Source organism: Scardinius erythrophthalmus (assembly GCF_964197995.2).
Source record: "Scardinius erythrophthalmus genome assembly, chromosome: 6".
NCBI classification, from domain to species: Eukaryota; Metazoa; Chordata; class Actinopteri; order Cypriniformes; family Leuciscidae; genus Scardinius; species Scardinius erythrophthalmus.
This window is the reverse complement of record NC_138226.1, coordinates 9,662,817-9,680,534: the sequence shown is the minus strand read 5'-3', so window position 1 is coordinate 9,680,534 and position 17,718 is coordinate 9,662,817. Positions and strand designations below refer to the sequence as shown.

At 38.4% G+C, this 17,718-nt stretch overlaps 1 protein-coding gene across 1 annotated transcript; it reads left to right on the top strand.

Annotated features, from left to right (window-relative positions):
* The first annotated feature begins 541 nt into the window (after window positions 1–541).
* Window positions 542–3,498, top strand: mstnb (myostatin b). Its single transcript, XM_081369377.1, has 3 exons — window positions 542–1,012; window positions 1,757–2,127; window positions 2,978–3,498. Exons 1-3 carry the CDS (start codon window positions 637–639, stop codon window positions 3,356–3,358), a joined length of 1,128 nt encoding a protein of 375 aa, XP_081225503.1. The 5' UTR covers window positions 542–636; the 3' UTR covers window positions 3,359–3,498.
* Window positions 3,499–17,718: the final 14,220 nt, after the last annotated feature.

Below are 17,718 nucleotides of genomic sequence, written 5' to 3'. Positions count from 1 at the left end.
AGAGGGAAATTGAATGTCACAAAGGCTGAGAACATACTGTCATTTTAGCAACAGTTATTCACATATAAATTAGCAGATGAGCCCACATGTTAAGGCTGTCAATCAGCTTTTTACCAACAAAAGCATGCTGCTCATGTGTAGGCTAAATGTCAAGTAGAGTAGACCATCAAGGTGCTTTATATTGCAATGTCATAAAATAGTAAAACAAATATTCTGTTGCTTATGATTTTATATTCACAAATATCAAATGTAGCCTTTACGTTCTGGGTCAGTTGCGTTTGACGACACACAGGGAGCATCCTGGATGCACGCACTGAAATGTTGTAATAAAAGTGCGTATTTTTTATATACATGTGCATAATTTGCATTAAAGTTAGACTGGTTCTTCCACGAGTCCTCTAAGATGTGTCATGCCTCTTTAAGAACTGCGAAAGAAGTCCAGCTCTGTCCATTAGGTTTATTGTTGCCAGCTCAGCCAATCATTGAATCTTACGACACAATAGAGTGGCCAAAGTTGCAGTATAAAAAGCCTTGCCGAATTTAAGCATGACATCTACTTGTCCGGTGCGTGGTGAGGTTCATTTCCATAGCAAATCAGATCAAACATAGCAAACATCCCTTAGCACGCCTTGGAACATGCATTTTACGCAGGTTTTAATTTCTCTAAGTGTATTAATTGCATGTGGTCCAGTGGGTAATGGAGATATAACGGCGCCCCAGCAGCCTTCCACAGCCACGGAGGAAAGCGAGCAGTGCTCCACATGTGAGTTCAGGCAACACAGCAAGCTGATGAGACTGCATGCCATCAAGTCCCAAATTCTTAGCAAACTCCGACTCAAACAGGCTCCAAACATCAGCCGGGACGTGGTCAAGCAGCTGTTACCCAAAGCACCGCCTTTACAAGAACTTCTGGATCAGTACGATGTTCTGGGGGATGACAGTAAGGATGGAGCTATGGAAGACGATGATGAACATGCCACCACAGAGACCATCATGACTATGGCCACAGAGCGTAAGGATCAACTATTTCAAAGATTCATTCATGTAAATGTACTATCATCTTAAAGGACAAAGAATCTAGGGAATAGCCTACTTGGAGAGACCCTTTACGCAGTCTTTACGCCCAAGCCAGTTGCACTCACGAGGCAACTATTGTGCATAAAATGCACAGTTAAGATGTATAATTGTCGATTCCTGTTTTTTAAGGCTTTGTGCCCCTCTTTTTCAGCCTTGCTTAAGCAATTTTACGCACGCTGAACATGGAAGTCCAGCAAAAGCGCACCAGCGTCGGTCAGAAGAAAATGTTTTCACCTCTACCACACGTGATAGGCGAACTGTAGTTTAAACTGGTTCACATCTTAGCCAATATTTTAGGTGAAACTGTGTATTATGTCTAATGACTTTTATATGCAATGTCTAAATATAGACATTATATCTGTAGCCCATCCATTCGTTTTTAAAGATATAAATAGCCTGTTCCTTGTGCAACGCTGTATATATAGCCTACAAATATAGTGTATATATATATAGTCAATCTAATTATTACATATAAATGTCCCCCTAATGTATGTAATTTATTTTGTTTTGTGGGCGTAGTCAACGTTATTTCTGTAAAAGTTTTTTATTTTTATTTTTTTTATTAGCCCATATCAGTGCGTAATTTTATGGACCGCTTAAATAATAAAGCTGTCACTGAAAACCAGTAGTCTAGATCCCGTATAATCACTCTTGATTTACTTTCTCCTCTTTTTTTCAGCTGACCCCATCGTTCAAGTAGATCGGAAACCGAAGTGTTGTTTTTTCTCCTTCAGTCCGAAAATCCAAGCGAACCGGATCGTAAGAGCGCAGCTCTGGGTTCATCTGAGACCGGCGGAAGAAGTGACCACCGTCTTCTTACAGATATCACGGCTGATGCCCGTTACGGACGGAGGAAGACACATACGAATACGATCCCTGAAGATCGATGTGAACGCAGGAGTCACGTCTTGGCAGAGTATAGACGTAAAGCAGGTGCTCACGGTGTGGTTAAGGCAACCGGAGACCAACTGGGGCATCGAGATAAACGCGTATGACGCGAAGGGAAACGACTTGGCCGTTACCTCCGCTGAGGCTGGAGAGGATGGACTAGTAAGTTGAGCTGTTGTGTCACCAAATGTGCGGTTTTTTCAGACAACCAATTTTAGACAGAGCTCCGTCAATAGTAATTGCTGTGAATGATAATAGCAAGAAATTATTTGGTTTAGTTATACGTTTTGTTTCAGCAATCTCCCCAAAAATTAGTCCCTGTAGCACCAATGTAAACATTTCTTAATTGCATGTTTTAGAGCGCGGAACATTCAGTGATCGGTGTAGTCATGAATGTTTTTGCAAATGTAGTCCGAATCCTGAACGAATGATTCGTTCAAACCGGTTCTTTTTAGTGAATCAAAAACGAACAGCGCGACCACAGTAATTCGGTTTTAGAACTAACGATTCTTTTGACCTAGTTCTTGTAATGAATCAACAGCATGCATCGCCTTAGTAACCTACAGTCCGATTCCCGAACGAATGACTCTTTTAGCTGGTTCTTTTTAGTGAAAAACACGTATGAATCAATCGAAACAGTTAAACTGACTCACTAAATTGCAAGTTACTTTCGTGATATTTGACTCGAAAGTTAAAACAAACTGAAAAGAATATATGTTAAGACTCCTGAAACTTGAATCAGAGGTTGTTCACAAGCTTGTGTTGTAATCAGTGGTACATTATAAAAATAATGTTTTAGTAGGCTATTTAAAGTGTGTTAAAAAAGCAAAACATTTATTACCTGTATTTCTGTATATTGATTGTGCTGAAATCTAAAATGATCTCATGATTTGCTGGGCACACAGTAAATGCAGTAGGAATTGAATTAATTCTTTTTTTTTTTTTATTGCAAGAATCCTTAATGGCACCATTAAGAGTAAACTGAGTAAACTTTGGGTTCTTTCTCTCACAGCTCCCCTTTATGGAGGTGAAAATCTCAGAGGGCCCAAAGCGAATCCGGAGGGACTCTGGACTGGACTGCGACGAGAATTCCTCAGAGTCTCGGTGCTGCAGATACCCTCTCACTGTGGACTTCGAGGACTTCGGCTGGGACTGGATTATTGCTCCAAAACGCTATAAGGCGAATTACTGTTCGGGAGAATGCGACTACATGCACCTGCAGAAGTATCCCCACACCCATCTGGTGAACAAGGCCAATCCGCGAGGCACCGCCGGGCCCTGCTGCACCCCCACCAAGATGTCTCCCATCAACATGCTTTACTTCAATGGCAAAGAGCAGATCATCTACGGCAAGATCCCGTCAATGGTAGTAGACCGTTGTGGCTGCTCGTGAACCAGTGCCCAGACAGGACTTGATCCGTCTCAAAGACCCGGACATCTGATCACACCACCCGCCATCCATTATCAGTGCTTTCCGCAAGACACTGTGCAATAGAAGGACGCTCACTCACTCTCTGGGCACCGCTTCATTTGACTATGTTTTTTTTTTTGTCATTTTCCTCTAAATCAGTATCTCTGCCACAGGAGTCCAATGTCACATGGATATATACTAAAGGAATGTCTTGGGAATGGACACTTTTGAAATGGACGACATTCTCTGCTTTATTTCATGTTTTCACCTTGTCAGAATACTCTCATTAGGATACACAGACAACATACAAAAAATATATTACACAACCACTCCAAAATACAATCATTTAGATCTTTGCTGTAACAGCTGTAACCAGTGAGCTTGTTTAAGAAGAGTATCCAAGAGAAACAGAGAGGGACTCTCGAACATTGAACAGAGCTTGAATAGGGTTATCTGACGCAAACTTCCACATACACTGCAATAAACACACAGATCGAATTGTTAATCATAGCTTTTGTCCACTACTCATCTGTCGAACAGCCCTACACACTTGAATTATTATTGAGATCGGCATTAAGGGAGAGAAGGACTTGAAGCAGAGGCGCTGTGAATGCGGTCTACACATTGAAATGTGTTCGAGACAGAGACGTTGGAACTGTAAGAATGAATGTTAATATCACGCTACCACTCTGTCTTCAAACCACACAGTTTGCACTATGGCAGACCAATAGAAAGAATTGGTTGCTAAAAATGTTGTAAAAACTGATTTTGATATGTTTGCTAATTGTATTGTATACTTGCCATTGTTTCCATTAACAGTTGCCTTTTTTTAACCACGGTTAGTACATGTATAAGAACACAAAATAGCAAAAAAAAAGTGTACAATATAAATCTATGTATCTGTTCAAACAAATAAAGGTGCTTGCTTTATATGTTTAACTCTATTATTTCAAATTGCTTTACAAGAATATAATATCTGGAAACATCTAATTCTGTACTTGAATGATTTAATCCAAGTAATGAAAATCAGTTGATAAAATCTTTTATTGAGTAATATGGGTCCTGATCAGAGCGTTTAAAGGGGAACATTCTCCACGTTGTGTTGTTTTATGCACAATGCAAAAGGTGGATGAAGGGTGTTGTCTGAGCTGTGTTAAGAAGTTCCTTCTGGGTTGGATTTACTATCATTTGACCTTTTCATTTGTTTTTCCTGTAATGGCAGCAAGCTGCAGTGTTACATAAGCCCAAATTAACAAATCTCCCCTCGGAATAGTTCAGCGTGAGCATGCAGCAGAGTTTTCTAAAATCACTTGTGCAGAAATGTTTTGACAGCATGGCTAATTAGACCAAGGCTTATTGGAGCCCTCACTTCCGTCCAGAAGAGGGCGAACTCAGCACTGCCGAGATCTGCTTCCTTTCCTGCTGTGAGTTGGACAGATGCCATGGAAACCAGGTGGGAACTGCTCTGAAATGAACAGAGGGTTGTGGGAGATTAAAAGTCCCTGAGCAATAACATTTCTTTCCACATTTGGGTTGAGATAATGCGCCGTGGATTCTGGATCATTTGCCACATACAATTAAACGTGGGTTCTGAAAAGCCCCAACACCTCACATGAAACTATCGATAAGCGCTTTAACATCGCAGCGATAATCAGGTGCATCTCTTCGTAATTCATCCTGTTCTACATGCAGAAGCGTTCGTGCTATGAATCACGTTCAGCAGAAGAATGATTGATTTGTTTTCTTGTGCATCTGACTTGCAACGCAGTCCTTAGTGCCAGGTAATGGCAAGTGTATGATAAACAGGAACTGTAACGGTTTCCCCGAGTTGTTATATCTGTCACATGGGAAAAGTTTTCCTGGTCTCCGTGGCTTGACGGCTGCCAGCACATTCCCAGGTTGACAGGAGAGGAAGTGACTGTGAGAAAATGGGAAGGCAGCATGGCTCCTCGGGGGGACAGAAGACTCCGGGGGGAAACACATAGCTCATCTCAGTCACCAGGCTTCCCCATATCCGCACGAGCTGCAGGGGAGCCGAGTAGAGCTGCGTGCGCTCGGACAGGAGGGAAGCACCTTCAACAAGGGGGAAGAGGGACAGCTGCCAGGTGTGGTCAAACATCTGCATCTTCACACTAACTCTGGAGCAGCTGGGGAAACGCTTGGTTTGAGTGATGAGCTGAAAGTACACACTGCCATGAGGTATCAGGTCGAATATTGATGGCGAGGCTGAGGACAGGTGATGACCGATGATGTATTTTATGCTATTGACATCTCACCTGGTCCGTTGCTGTGGTAAACATGCACTTTACTATGACCTGTCTGCCAAAAAAACAAATTTTCCTCTCAAGTTGACAGATGTCCTTCAGGTTTTGAACAAGAGACATAATATTGTGAATCGTAAGATTATTCAAACTTTAATAAAGATTCTAAAGTCTGTTTGTTTATAAATATTAATCAAATTAAAATGGGTTTTTCATATTTCAATGATTTTAAAATATGGTCCAGTAGATTTATACATGCACTGCTGATATTTTAATGGTTCAACATAAATCAATAAGCACTATTAATTAAAGGTTTGGGGTCAGTATGAATAAGAAATGTTTCTTGAGCAGCAGATCAGCATAGTAGAATGATTTCTGAAGGATCACTGAAGAATTGAGTAATAATGCTGAGATAAATTCCATTTTAAAATATATTTAAATACAAAACAGTTATTTTAAATTGCAATTATTATTTACAATATTACTGTTTTTACTGTATTTTTAATGGAATAAATGAAGCCTTGGTGAGCACGAGAGACGCATTTCAAAAACATAAAAAAATCGGACCGACTTTTGAATCTGTGGCTTTGGCTTGAAAAACATGGCATAGTGTGATTTGTTTATCATTTAAACCGATCTAACTAATGCTTCTTGCAATTTTGACAGACCTTAATATAAACCATAGACTGTAAAAAATATGGACAAAGCGTCTGTGACGTCACCCATAGACTTTCTGAAGAACGGTTTTGAGGCCGTTTATGGGGGGTATGGGCGAAATCCTAACCCCTGATGTGTTGTGTCAGATCATGGCCGAGACGTCAAATTTCAGGAATTCCACTCGGCGCAGCCTATGCTCGTTATCAGCTGTCAATCAAGCTGTCAATCAAAGTTAACCACGCCCTTATTTGTCATACATTTTATATCTAAATACGATCTAAACTAACGAGTTAGAAAAAAATTCACCCCCCTCACAGTTGTCAGGCACTCGGAACCTATACAATAAAAGTCCATGGGACCAACCTGTAAAAACAAGAATTTATGCTGTGAAAACGGACATTTTAACATGGGGGTCTATGGACATTTGCTCCCTTTTGGGACCTGCCCCTAGCGGATTTTCGATGTATTGCAGTTTTTCGCACTTCCGAGTAAGCTTCATTTTTCAGATTAGAATGTTGCCGCTTGATATAAACCAACTTTACCATGGATAAACCATGGATACCATGGTATTTAAATCAGCTGAATTTGAATCAACAATCTTCAATACTAAGCTAGGCTACATGACAGAAAACCAAATGTTCAGTTTTGTAAGGTACATAAAACGCAAATGCTCATTAAACAAGACCTAATGACAATGCCTTTCCATCAACCAGCCCAAAACTCTGTCACATCGACCATGCTTAATTTTGAGCTCTGCACTGTTCTCTTCTAATTCAGTCAACAATCAGGTTCTCTCAATGATCACAAGCTAAAGTGCCATTAATTTTAATGATTAATCTTACATTTTGCAATGTAATAATCGCCTCAATGTCCAAGGGATGTGAGATTCAGTCGCAGTGAACTTCTGCCCTCATCTGAAGAAAGCAATGAAAAGCAATAAAAGACACAAACCTCGGGCAGATGGGCGCAGATGTGCAGCCACTGACGGCTGGTTGTCAGCGCTCCTGATGGATTTATCCAGCGCATCCACACTGGGCCTTGCCTTCAACACCACTTGTTTTTTCACTTAGCTAAGAAATCGACATCCGTCTCTCCCGACACTCTATTGACCCTTGTGGAATCAACATTTGATTAATTACATCGTAAAGCTTCCGGACGTCGAAGACGGGAATGTGTCCTGTTTTAGCAATGTGTAACTCAAGATCACATTTGGGCTGGAATGAGTCATTCAGCAAGATGTGTCCATAAGTCTAAGTTCATTTACAAGGCACCCTAATGACTGAAGTGGAAAAGGTCTGTGGCAGTAAACCATATGCCCCCAGGAGACCAATGACTGACAGTGATGGAGGATAGATGCTCCTCTGAGGAGACAGCGAGATGTCTGGATCATTTGGAAAAGTGGAAACATGTCCCCTCCTGTGTCATCACAACGCCTGTCAGACAGCTGGATATGCAGGAATCGGAGGTGTCTTGTCATATGGAGAAGCAGTTCTGCTTTGTTTTGCAGTAATGTTCCTATCAAATATTGTTCAGATAAAATATTGCCAATTGAAATCTAGTTATCCGTCTATCTATCTATCTGTCCATCTGTCTATCTATCTATCTATCTATCTATCTATCTATCTATCTATCTATCTATCTATCTATCTATCTATCTATCTATCTATCTATCCATCCATCCATCCATCTATCTATCTATCTATCCATCCATCCATCCACCTTTCTGTCTGTCTATCCATCTGTCCATCCATCCATCTGTCCATCCATCTATCTATCCGTCCATCTGTCCATCCATCTATTTATCTATCTATCTATCTACTGTATCTGTCTGTATGCCTGCTTGTCTATCTGTCATCTACGTACATGTCAATCAAAGCATAGTTAACCTTACAACCATTCAGAACACACCAGAAACCAACCAGCAGCACCCTAGCAACCACTTAGTAAGCAATAAGCATGAGGCTTACCTTGTTCTCAGAGATTCTTCACATCCTTTTTGCCAGTCAAATCTGTAAGACACATAACAGACTATGCTAATTTGCATACACAAAATTGTAACACCAATTGCATACAGTTCAGAGATAGGGAATAAGCAAAGGTAACCCCCATTCCAGCACATAAATCTAACATTTATAAAGTCTCTAAGGACAACATGAAAACTGAGTCAGTCATTATACAGTTGATGCTGCCAAGTACCACAATTCTCATAGAGAAAGCATTAAGGTGGGCAGTATGCAATTCACCAATGTAAGGCAGCAGCAAGAATGAATGTTTAGAAGAGTGGATCCACCTACTGTGATCACCATATGGTGACACACTTGATACTAAGACCACAGTAAAATGGGTCATTTATAACTCCATAGATTTTCTGTGAAATTTTTTAAACAAATGGTGCTGCATGAGTAAAAATGTACTTTATCTGAGTTTTGGATTTGTTTCCAGTAGGGCTGGGCGGTTTGACAGTATATATCGTTACCGCGGTAGAAAATGTCAAAAGTAACAGATTTTTTTTATTCCGTGTATAGAGACAGAGCGCAACGCATCATAATCTGAAGACCACGCCCACCGGGGGGGGGAAAACAATCCAGCGGTCTCCATTGACTTTGCATTGCGAGAGGCTGCCTCCTTGTCATTTATGACTTATAACAAAAAAAAAAAACAATGTCTAAAAGCTGCTATTTGACAAGGTGTACAGCAAACAAGCTAAAAAACCCAGAAATAACTTTTTATAAGCTGTCGACCCCAAAAAACGGTTGTTTCAGGACATAAAAGTAGATCAATGGACCTCAGTGTTCACTGGGCTATGGTAAAATAATGACGCAGTTACAAGGTGTGTATAATTTAAACTATTTAGTCAACACTAACAGTAGCTGCTGTTCGGTTTTCATACTGCTGCTCTCCTTCTAGTCACTTCTGAACTTGATGAACTTGACACTTCTCAACTTCTCTTGATTAAAGCTCCAGGTGACGGGTTGCCAGATTTCACAAAAAGAGCAAAACAAGCCCCTTAAAAACACAGTATAATAAGCAGACATGGCAAACATGTACCGGGGAACACATTTAAACATAACTAGTAGGCCTATTACTAATATCCTACAAAATTAAAAGGAAGTAACTAATTTATTAATAGAATAGTTCAATATAAAATATTCAGATATTATAAACTGATTGATGAAGTAAAGGAATAACATGAGATTGAAAAATTATTCAGCAACACTTTATTTAAAGTTTAATTGCACCTACGAGTTGTATTTAATATCAATCAGTTGGGGGAAGTTCATCTAAAAGTTGAGGAGTGTGTTTTGTTTACTATATTAGCTATCAAAATAGTTTACCAAAGAAATTATTTACCAAATAAAATCCAATTTAAAAAAGGTGAAGCACTATTCATTTCTAAAGTATTTGGGTTTATTTATTATACAAAGCCCTTTCTGTCGATTTTTCGAGAATAACTTAGTCTAATATATAAATAACTATATCGTGAAATATATCGTTACCGTGAAACAGAATTTTGGTCATACCGCCCACCCCTTGTTTCCAGAGCTAAAATTTGACAGAAAAATGTGGACTCTTTAATGTGCAGGTGATTTCAGCTCTCAAGCAGAATGATAATATCTACCCGGGCCACATAGACATCTGTCTTCTGAGCCACAATGTTTCTTAACCTTCGACCCCTGTTGCAGAGGCACTGGAATGGCATTTGGCACGTTCCCTGCCCATCTCATGCCAGACCCTCCTACAGTACTCTCCTTCTAGTGCCAGCTGCTCGGTCTTCAATTAATAGAGGCCCATTTAACAGCTAATTATATACTGTTAATGTACAGCAGCACGTTTCGGAGATTTGCACTTTGTTTGAGAGCGAAACGTTTATCTGTTTGAAAGAATAAAAATGGCGCCTGAATGAACAGTTGAAAGCCGTGGAAAAAGTTGTACAGTAGCTTTCGAATTAACACGATAATATAGAGGTAATAATTATATATATATTATACCCTCTGCCTTGTAAACAAATTCTGTAAATGGGATTTTCCTACCCTTGGAGCAATTCAAGCTTAGTCCGCCGTTCCAGCTGTTACTACAGGCAACGTGTCTAGTGTGCGAATTATTTTAGTTTTTATCGCAACGTAAAACCGTCAACTTTCTTAAAGAAAAAAAAAACGTTTCTTTGATACTTTTGTGATGTACAAATCTATAAAAACGTGTTAAAAATGACTATACTTTAGGATTGTCGATGTAATGACTGACACCGTGAGCCATCTGTTGCGTAATAGGCTACTTTTTTTGTGTGGTTCTAGTGTTCATAACCGCTAGATGGAGCTAAACAAAAATGAAAACAGAGGAAATGTGCTATGGTTGCTTGTTTTCGCCAAAGAATAAAACATTTTTAACCCTTTCATGCATGAATTATGATAACCTCAGCCAGGCTTTTTTTTTTTTTTCTTCTGTGTTTTATTGCTTTTTTATTTTTTTTACACATTTTTCAAAGAGATTTTCAGTTGTCCACTTGAGTGGACAGCATACCTTTATGGTTTAAACTGAAGAGATACATAATACAGTAATAACACCGCTATACTGTGTGTATTTAACAAACCAATCAATACAATTATATAAAATCATGTGAAAACTATCAAATATATACAAAAAAATTAAATGCGAAATACTGCAACTTTAGGCAATTGAACTGAAGGAAGGAACTGAAGTGATGGGTGGATATTCCGGAGAAACTTGGCATTTCTGATTAGCCATTGGCCATCTTACATCGATGGCCAAAGCAATTTATCAATGGCATCGAGTTACATCTTCTAATTCTGACTTCTTTCTCATAATTACGAGATAAAAACTCGCAATTGCGACTTCATCTCATGGAATTCTGACTTTATATCACACAAATCTGAGAAATAAGATTAAGATTTGTGCGATAAAAAGGCACAATAAAGGCCTACCTTTTTTATTTTCAAGGAAACAAGCTTACATAGGTTTTCGAGAATTTCGTTTTTTATTATAGACTGTATTATAATGTATGCAAAAAAAACAAAAACAAACAAAAAAACTGTATGTTTCAAGATTAGTACTCATAAAAGAGCAGGCAAAAAGTACTCAGATGACCTACGCAAAGAACTTATGCTGGTAGATCACATGATAATGACAACATGGCGAATGCAGTAGGCTAGGCCTAGCCTAGCCATTCATACTACACACATTCACACTATATAGAACATGCTTTTTTAGCAGTCGCAAAGTAAATACTTATTCAAAATAAGTAGGCTATGCGATTTCGGACGCAGCCAGAGAGAGAAAGCAATGCAGAATTTAAAGGCGCTAATCATTTTATTAAAAACTACAGCACGCCTAAAAAGTGCTTGAGCTTGATTTTATAAAATTAATTTAAATTAATGTTAGGATAAATTAAAGTAAGGCTATACCTATTTAAATATGATTACTTGCAGTTAATTTGCTTTATTGGCATAAACTGTAGTTAATTCAATATTTTAATGAATAATAGCACTATAATTTATAGATGTCTATTATTTCAACTTATGATTTCTACTGCAAAATGTGCATGCAATCATTAAATATTAACTGGGTTATTATAGCTAATGCTCACTTGAATTTTTTCTAGCTAATTTGACGTTTACATCGTAAACACATTTTGCTTTACCAGAAACACTTTTTCCACTCTCAAAATTGTGTTGGCTTGCCTTTCCGTCTTAAGTTAATGGCTTAATAATAAAGCTGGGCTGTGTAAGGCACCCAGGAGCCTTAAAATAATACAGTTTTTCTCAATTGATTTGGCATATTTTTCAAAACAGTATTAACATTCTCTAAACTTGTCACAACTGTTTTTGCTGGAACATAATGAACTGTATTGCATGTCTGCCCAAAACATTTAACTCAACCTTCAAAACCTAGTTTACATGCAACACATTTCTACAAAAATAAATGTATATGAATAAATAAAAATGCATTTATATAGCACTGATGTAGCTGCCGCTGTTCAGGGTTGTGATGTTCCTCCATGTTCAAAAATGCTGATTGTGCTGGGCAAACTTCCATATTTTATTGGTTTATTAGTAATATTGTGATTCCTATTTCATTACAATGGCAGGCCATTTGCCAACTCAGCAGACATTGCAAACATTCCATGTCAGATATTTATGGACTATACATGCATGTAACAGATTTTGATAAGTGAATGTTATATTTTGCATGCACGATGAAAGAATGTTTAGAAGATGTCAAGAATTTCACACTTTCACTGAGAATCAACTCATCAGTTTTGATCAACAATCCATGTGCATTTAGCCATTGTGTAAATTGTAGACAATTGTACTTAATCTTTTGCACACGTGTGCCACGTGCATACAAATACAAATCTGATGTGAACAAGAAAGTAGTTGTTCAGAGATCTAAACATATTGTTTTGAGAGAAAAAAAAATCTCATTCGAAACCTGCCAAAGCTATCTTTCCCTAATATTTGACAAAAGGCACAATTGCCCTGCACATAACACTAATAAAAAGACTAGACTAAAATAATAAAATAAAATAGTTTTGTGTATACCAGCTGGCATGCTATACTAGGCTAGCGCTAATGAGCTCACGTGTGCTGAACCTGAGCGCAGAGCCCACGTGGCAGTGAATCTGATCATGCAACGGCACTGCAACTCGATAGTACGTCTTATGATAATATTGTATTTAACATAGGGAAAGGTCAAACCACAGCACACGTTTTAGTTTTCAAGGCCCTGTGCTGCGACTTCAGCACTCGCTCTTGTGTAGCTGCAGGGTGCAAATTCTAAAAGCAAGGGTAGCATTCGGTAGCCTCATTTCTTACTGACCCTTGTTTCAGACTTCCATTAAAGTTGAGAGTATGTGTGCCTGCTCTCTCGAAAGCTGTGCCGTATATGCTTTGGATATGAATATCAGCCTGATTAGCCAGGATGATCATCTCAAGAACACGTGACCCCTCAGTTATAAAGGTCAAACTAAATTCATTTTACCAGCTGTCATCCGTTTTAGGCCAAAAATCAGTTTCTCTCAGAATACTGCAAATGCAACAGGTTTGCATATTCCGTGACGAACCGTGGTGAGAAAAACCGAGCCTGTCGGATCTCGTGGGTTATTCCGATGGTGTTGATTGCCTGAGGCTCCCCTGCTTGTGCCCCTCTCTGGCTTTACGTACAGTAACTGTGCACATTTTTTCACATCCAAAATGAAACGACACATGCTACGTGCATCTCCTCCTGGCTATTTTTAGTTCAGTGATGAGGATTGAGAAAGGCCAGAGAAAGGAACCCAGCACCACACCCAGCTGTTTTAATTTAGCAAACGGAAACATGGCGTAGTGCATGACTGACTAAAATTTGCTGGGACAATGTAGACCACAAATAATAACGTCATGCTCATAATCTTGTGCTGAGTCAATAAGTATTGATGCGTTCCAAAGAGGTCTGTAATACCTAGATTTTGTTTTTATCGCTATAAATTTGCAGGAAATCTTAAATATGTCTTATTAATTTAACATCATAATCTTTTTTATGTATATATACAAATCTGTTTCTAATCCTGGGTTTAAATAAAAAGATTAAGGCTTGGTTTCACAGACAGGGCTCGGGACTAGGCCTTAGTTAAATTAGGACATTTAAAGCTGCAGTCCGTAACTTTTTTTGTGTTAAATATTTACAAAATGTATATAATAAGCGAGTACATCATGAATCCATTTTCCAAACCTTGTTTTTATCTTATCCTGAATCACTACGGTACACTATAATTAGTGTTTATATTCTGACTATTTTAGACTGGAACGGGTCGTACCACTGCGGAGTAGTAGCCCAGTACCCCAGTACCACCCAATCACTCTGGCGCGCGGCGACACTTTGATAGCACTTAGCTTAGCCTAGTTCATTCATTAGGAACCAAACAGAGATGAAGTTAGAAGTGAGTCAAGCGACCAAACACCTCCACGTTTTCCCTATTTAAATACTGTTATACGAGTAGTTACACGACCAAGTATGGTGACACAAAATAAAACGTGGCACTTTTCTAAGCGGGTAAAAAGGATAACTATAATGTATGGAGGAATAGCACTTGGGACACAGGAGCACTTCGACTCGGCGCAGTAAAAAGTCGCTCCTGAAAAACCCTCTCCCACTCACTTCTGTCAATGTGACTTTTTACTGCGCCGAGTCGAAGTGCTCCCAACTTCAAGTGCTATTCCGCCATACATTATAATTATTCTTTTTACCTGCTTAGAAAAGTGCCACGTTTTATTTTGTGTCACCATACTTGGTCATGTAACTACTCGTGTTCGTGTAACTGTATTTAAATAGGGAAAACGTGGAGGTGTTTGGTCGCTTCTAACTTCATCTCTGTTTGGTTCCTAATGAATGAACTAGGCTAAGCTAATTGCTATCAAAGTGACTAAACCTTGTCTGTGAAACCGGGAATAAATCCCAGATGTTCAGGGCCTAGCTTAACCCTGAGACACCGCAGATACCTGTTTCAAAAGGCTTTTAAGAGCTTAAATGACAATAAAGACTAACATGTTTTCACAGCAGTGATATTTAACACAGAGCACATGTTTCTTGAGTGCCTAAGTTAAGGAGTGCAAGGTAATTGCTTTACAGCAGCTGATTGGCAAAATTATGGCCGAATTAGGACGTGTCTGAGTAATTTAGAGGCCGAACTCAATAGCGCCGTTAATTACGCCTAACATTTACTCTCTCCTAAAACCAACCACTTGCCACCACAATTAATGCTGTTCGAGAATCACTTTAAAAACAATACTGTGACACTGTGGACTCTAAGAGGGACTGCAAACAACAGGTTGGACATTCTGAATGAATATGGTGGCTATGGATTTGTGAGCGGTTATCCGCTGCAACCTCATCACTGTGTCAGTGAGTTGAGCTCGAGAATCAGATAAGTCTGATTAGTGAGTGAATCATTCAGACTGAATCAAAAAATGGACTCAAAGATTAATGAATGAATCAGAATCAGAATATTCAGTGAATAATGACTTCGTAATAATGAAAACTATGACTTGATGAGACAATATGAATATAGTACATGGACCGCTTTATTCTTCATAGTGCCTTTTCATTCTTTTTGAAGCTTGATAGCTTGTTTTCCTCCTAAAAATTTCTTTAGCTTTTTTTTTTTCCCACAAGAAACAATTGGAAAATCAATTACACTGCCGTTCAAAAGTTTGGTGTTTTATTTAAAGATTTTTTCAAAGAATGGTTCTCATTCTAATATGCTGATTTGCTGCATAAGAAACATTTCTTATTATTATCAATCTTGAAAACAGTTGTGTTGCTAAATATATTTGTGGAAACTATGATAAAAAGAAATTCAGGATTCTTTGATGAATATAAAGTTGAAATAGAAATCTTTTGTAAGCTTATACAAGTCTTCACTGTCACTTTTGATCAATTTCACACATAAAACGTACTGACCCTAAACGTTTGAGCAGTGGTGTAAATAATGAACATACTGTTATTCTTTCCATATTTTTTTATAACTATGATATTACTTAAACAACCATTGAGACAATGTTTTCATATGCATACCTCCAAACATTATATCTCTGAAGAACCCAGAAGTTCCTTCAAATTGTGTCCTCTATAGAGGACAAAAATGAATTGCTGGGTCCCCAGAGGTTAAAATGCAGTTCGTGGAACTGATCAAACACTGGAAAACCACAAACCATATGTCTACAGGGGAGCAACTGTTAAAACTTCACAGCATCTGAGCCTTATTTTCAGCTGGTAATTGGAGGTCCCTGACTGCGACTGCACACTTTTCGGCAACCCCCAGAGCCCATCTCTTTTGGCTTTATGGGCCCCTAGTGCCTGCTTTCATGATCAGCATTCAAGGTGCTGATTTTTGGGGAAGAGTGAATTTACAACCACACTGCATTCAATTTTGTGGTTCACTGGCATCTGCTGTGGGGTCAGTAGTTCTGGCTTGTTTTCTTTTCTAATCAGAAGTCAACAAGGCAAACTTTTAAAGTTGGGTGCTTGACCTTTCCTTCATTACCAGTAATGCCAAAACAATTTCCCCACAATAAATTAAGACAGAAAAGCAAAATACATTCATTAACATCACAAAAAAAAAAAGTTTTTTTTGAATCTTAAAATCATATTCACATTCAAACAAAAATTTGTAACTTTGCCCTCATAAAATCGTTCATAAAAAGTTACATCATTCATAAACCAAGGATGTCAAAATCTGGACTGAAGCAGCTATAATGCATTATAATTACTGTGGCCAGCTATTTTATTAGAATCATATTAGAATCGACCATTGTTGGGGAAAATTACTTTTAAAAGTAATGCATTACAATATTGTGTTACTCCCTAAAAAGTAACTAATTGCTTTACTAATTGTGTTACTTTTTATGGAAAGTAATGTAATGTTACGTTACTTATCCTCACCTGGGCTGCTGGGCTTGCTTGTTTGTTTTTTAATAACAAAAACAAAAAAGTTTACCAATAAATTTTACCCCCAAAAATGTTGGTAATTATAAAGGCTCTTTCACACCAACAGTGAAACTAATAAGCCTCAGGCTGAAGGAAATGCAAATTGACGCCTCTACAGTAGAGGGCGCCGCTCAAATAAACCTTTCAACTGTGCTGCTATTATGGATCGCAGAAGAAGAAAATTCAACACACTTTCTTCAGCAATAAAAACAAACAAAAAAATTAAACACAGATGTGATGTTTATCTAAAGTCATTTTTGCACAGTAGTACGATAGAACTGGATCATCGAAGGTCCGCAGGGAAGGCATTGGTTAATAAAGTTAGATTAAATACATGAAGGCCCAGTTTCACAGACAGGGTTTAGATTAAGCCAGGATTAGGCTTTAGTTCAATTAGGATATTTAAGTAGCTTTTATACACATGCATTAGAAAAAAACATAACTGGTATGTTTTAAGATATGTCAGTGCAAGTTGCTTTCAATTAAAACAGCTCAATAATGCATTTTAGTCTGGGACTAGACTTAAGCCTTGTCTGTGAAACCGGGGGAAAGTATATTTGTGTAATTCAACATTAAATATGCGTAAAATTCAGGTTTGAATTTCACAGTTTTTATTTATTTTGAGGAATACTGAATCTGTTTTTGTGCAAGTGAGATGAGTAAATGCCAGCTCACATTTAGTCTAGGACTGCAATAACCATCATGTTAACACAGCGCCCACAACACTTCTGTATCTTACTCCTGATTTCTCTCAACATGGGACAGGAGAGGTGTCAGTCTATAAACGGGAAAACAATGTAGGGGAGAGTGGGGTGAGTTGTGCCAGTTTTTACTCAAAGTGACTTTAAAGTGAGGCCATGGCAGTAATGCCTTCAACTTAAGGATGTACATATATTTCAGGATGTGGTGCATCCCTGAGAACAATAACTTTGGATCTGAAATAAA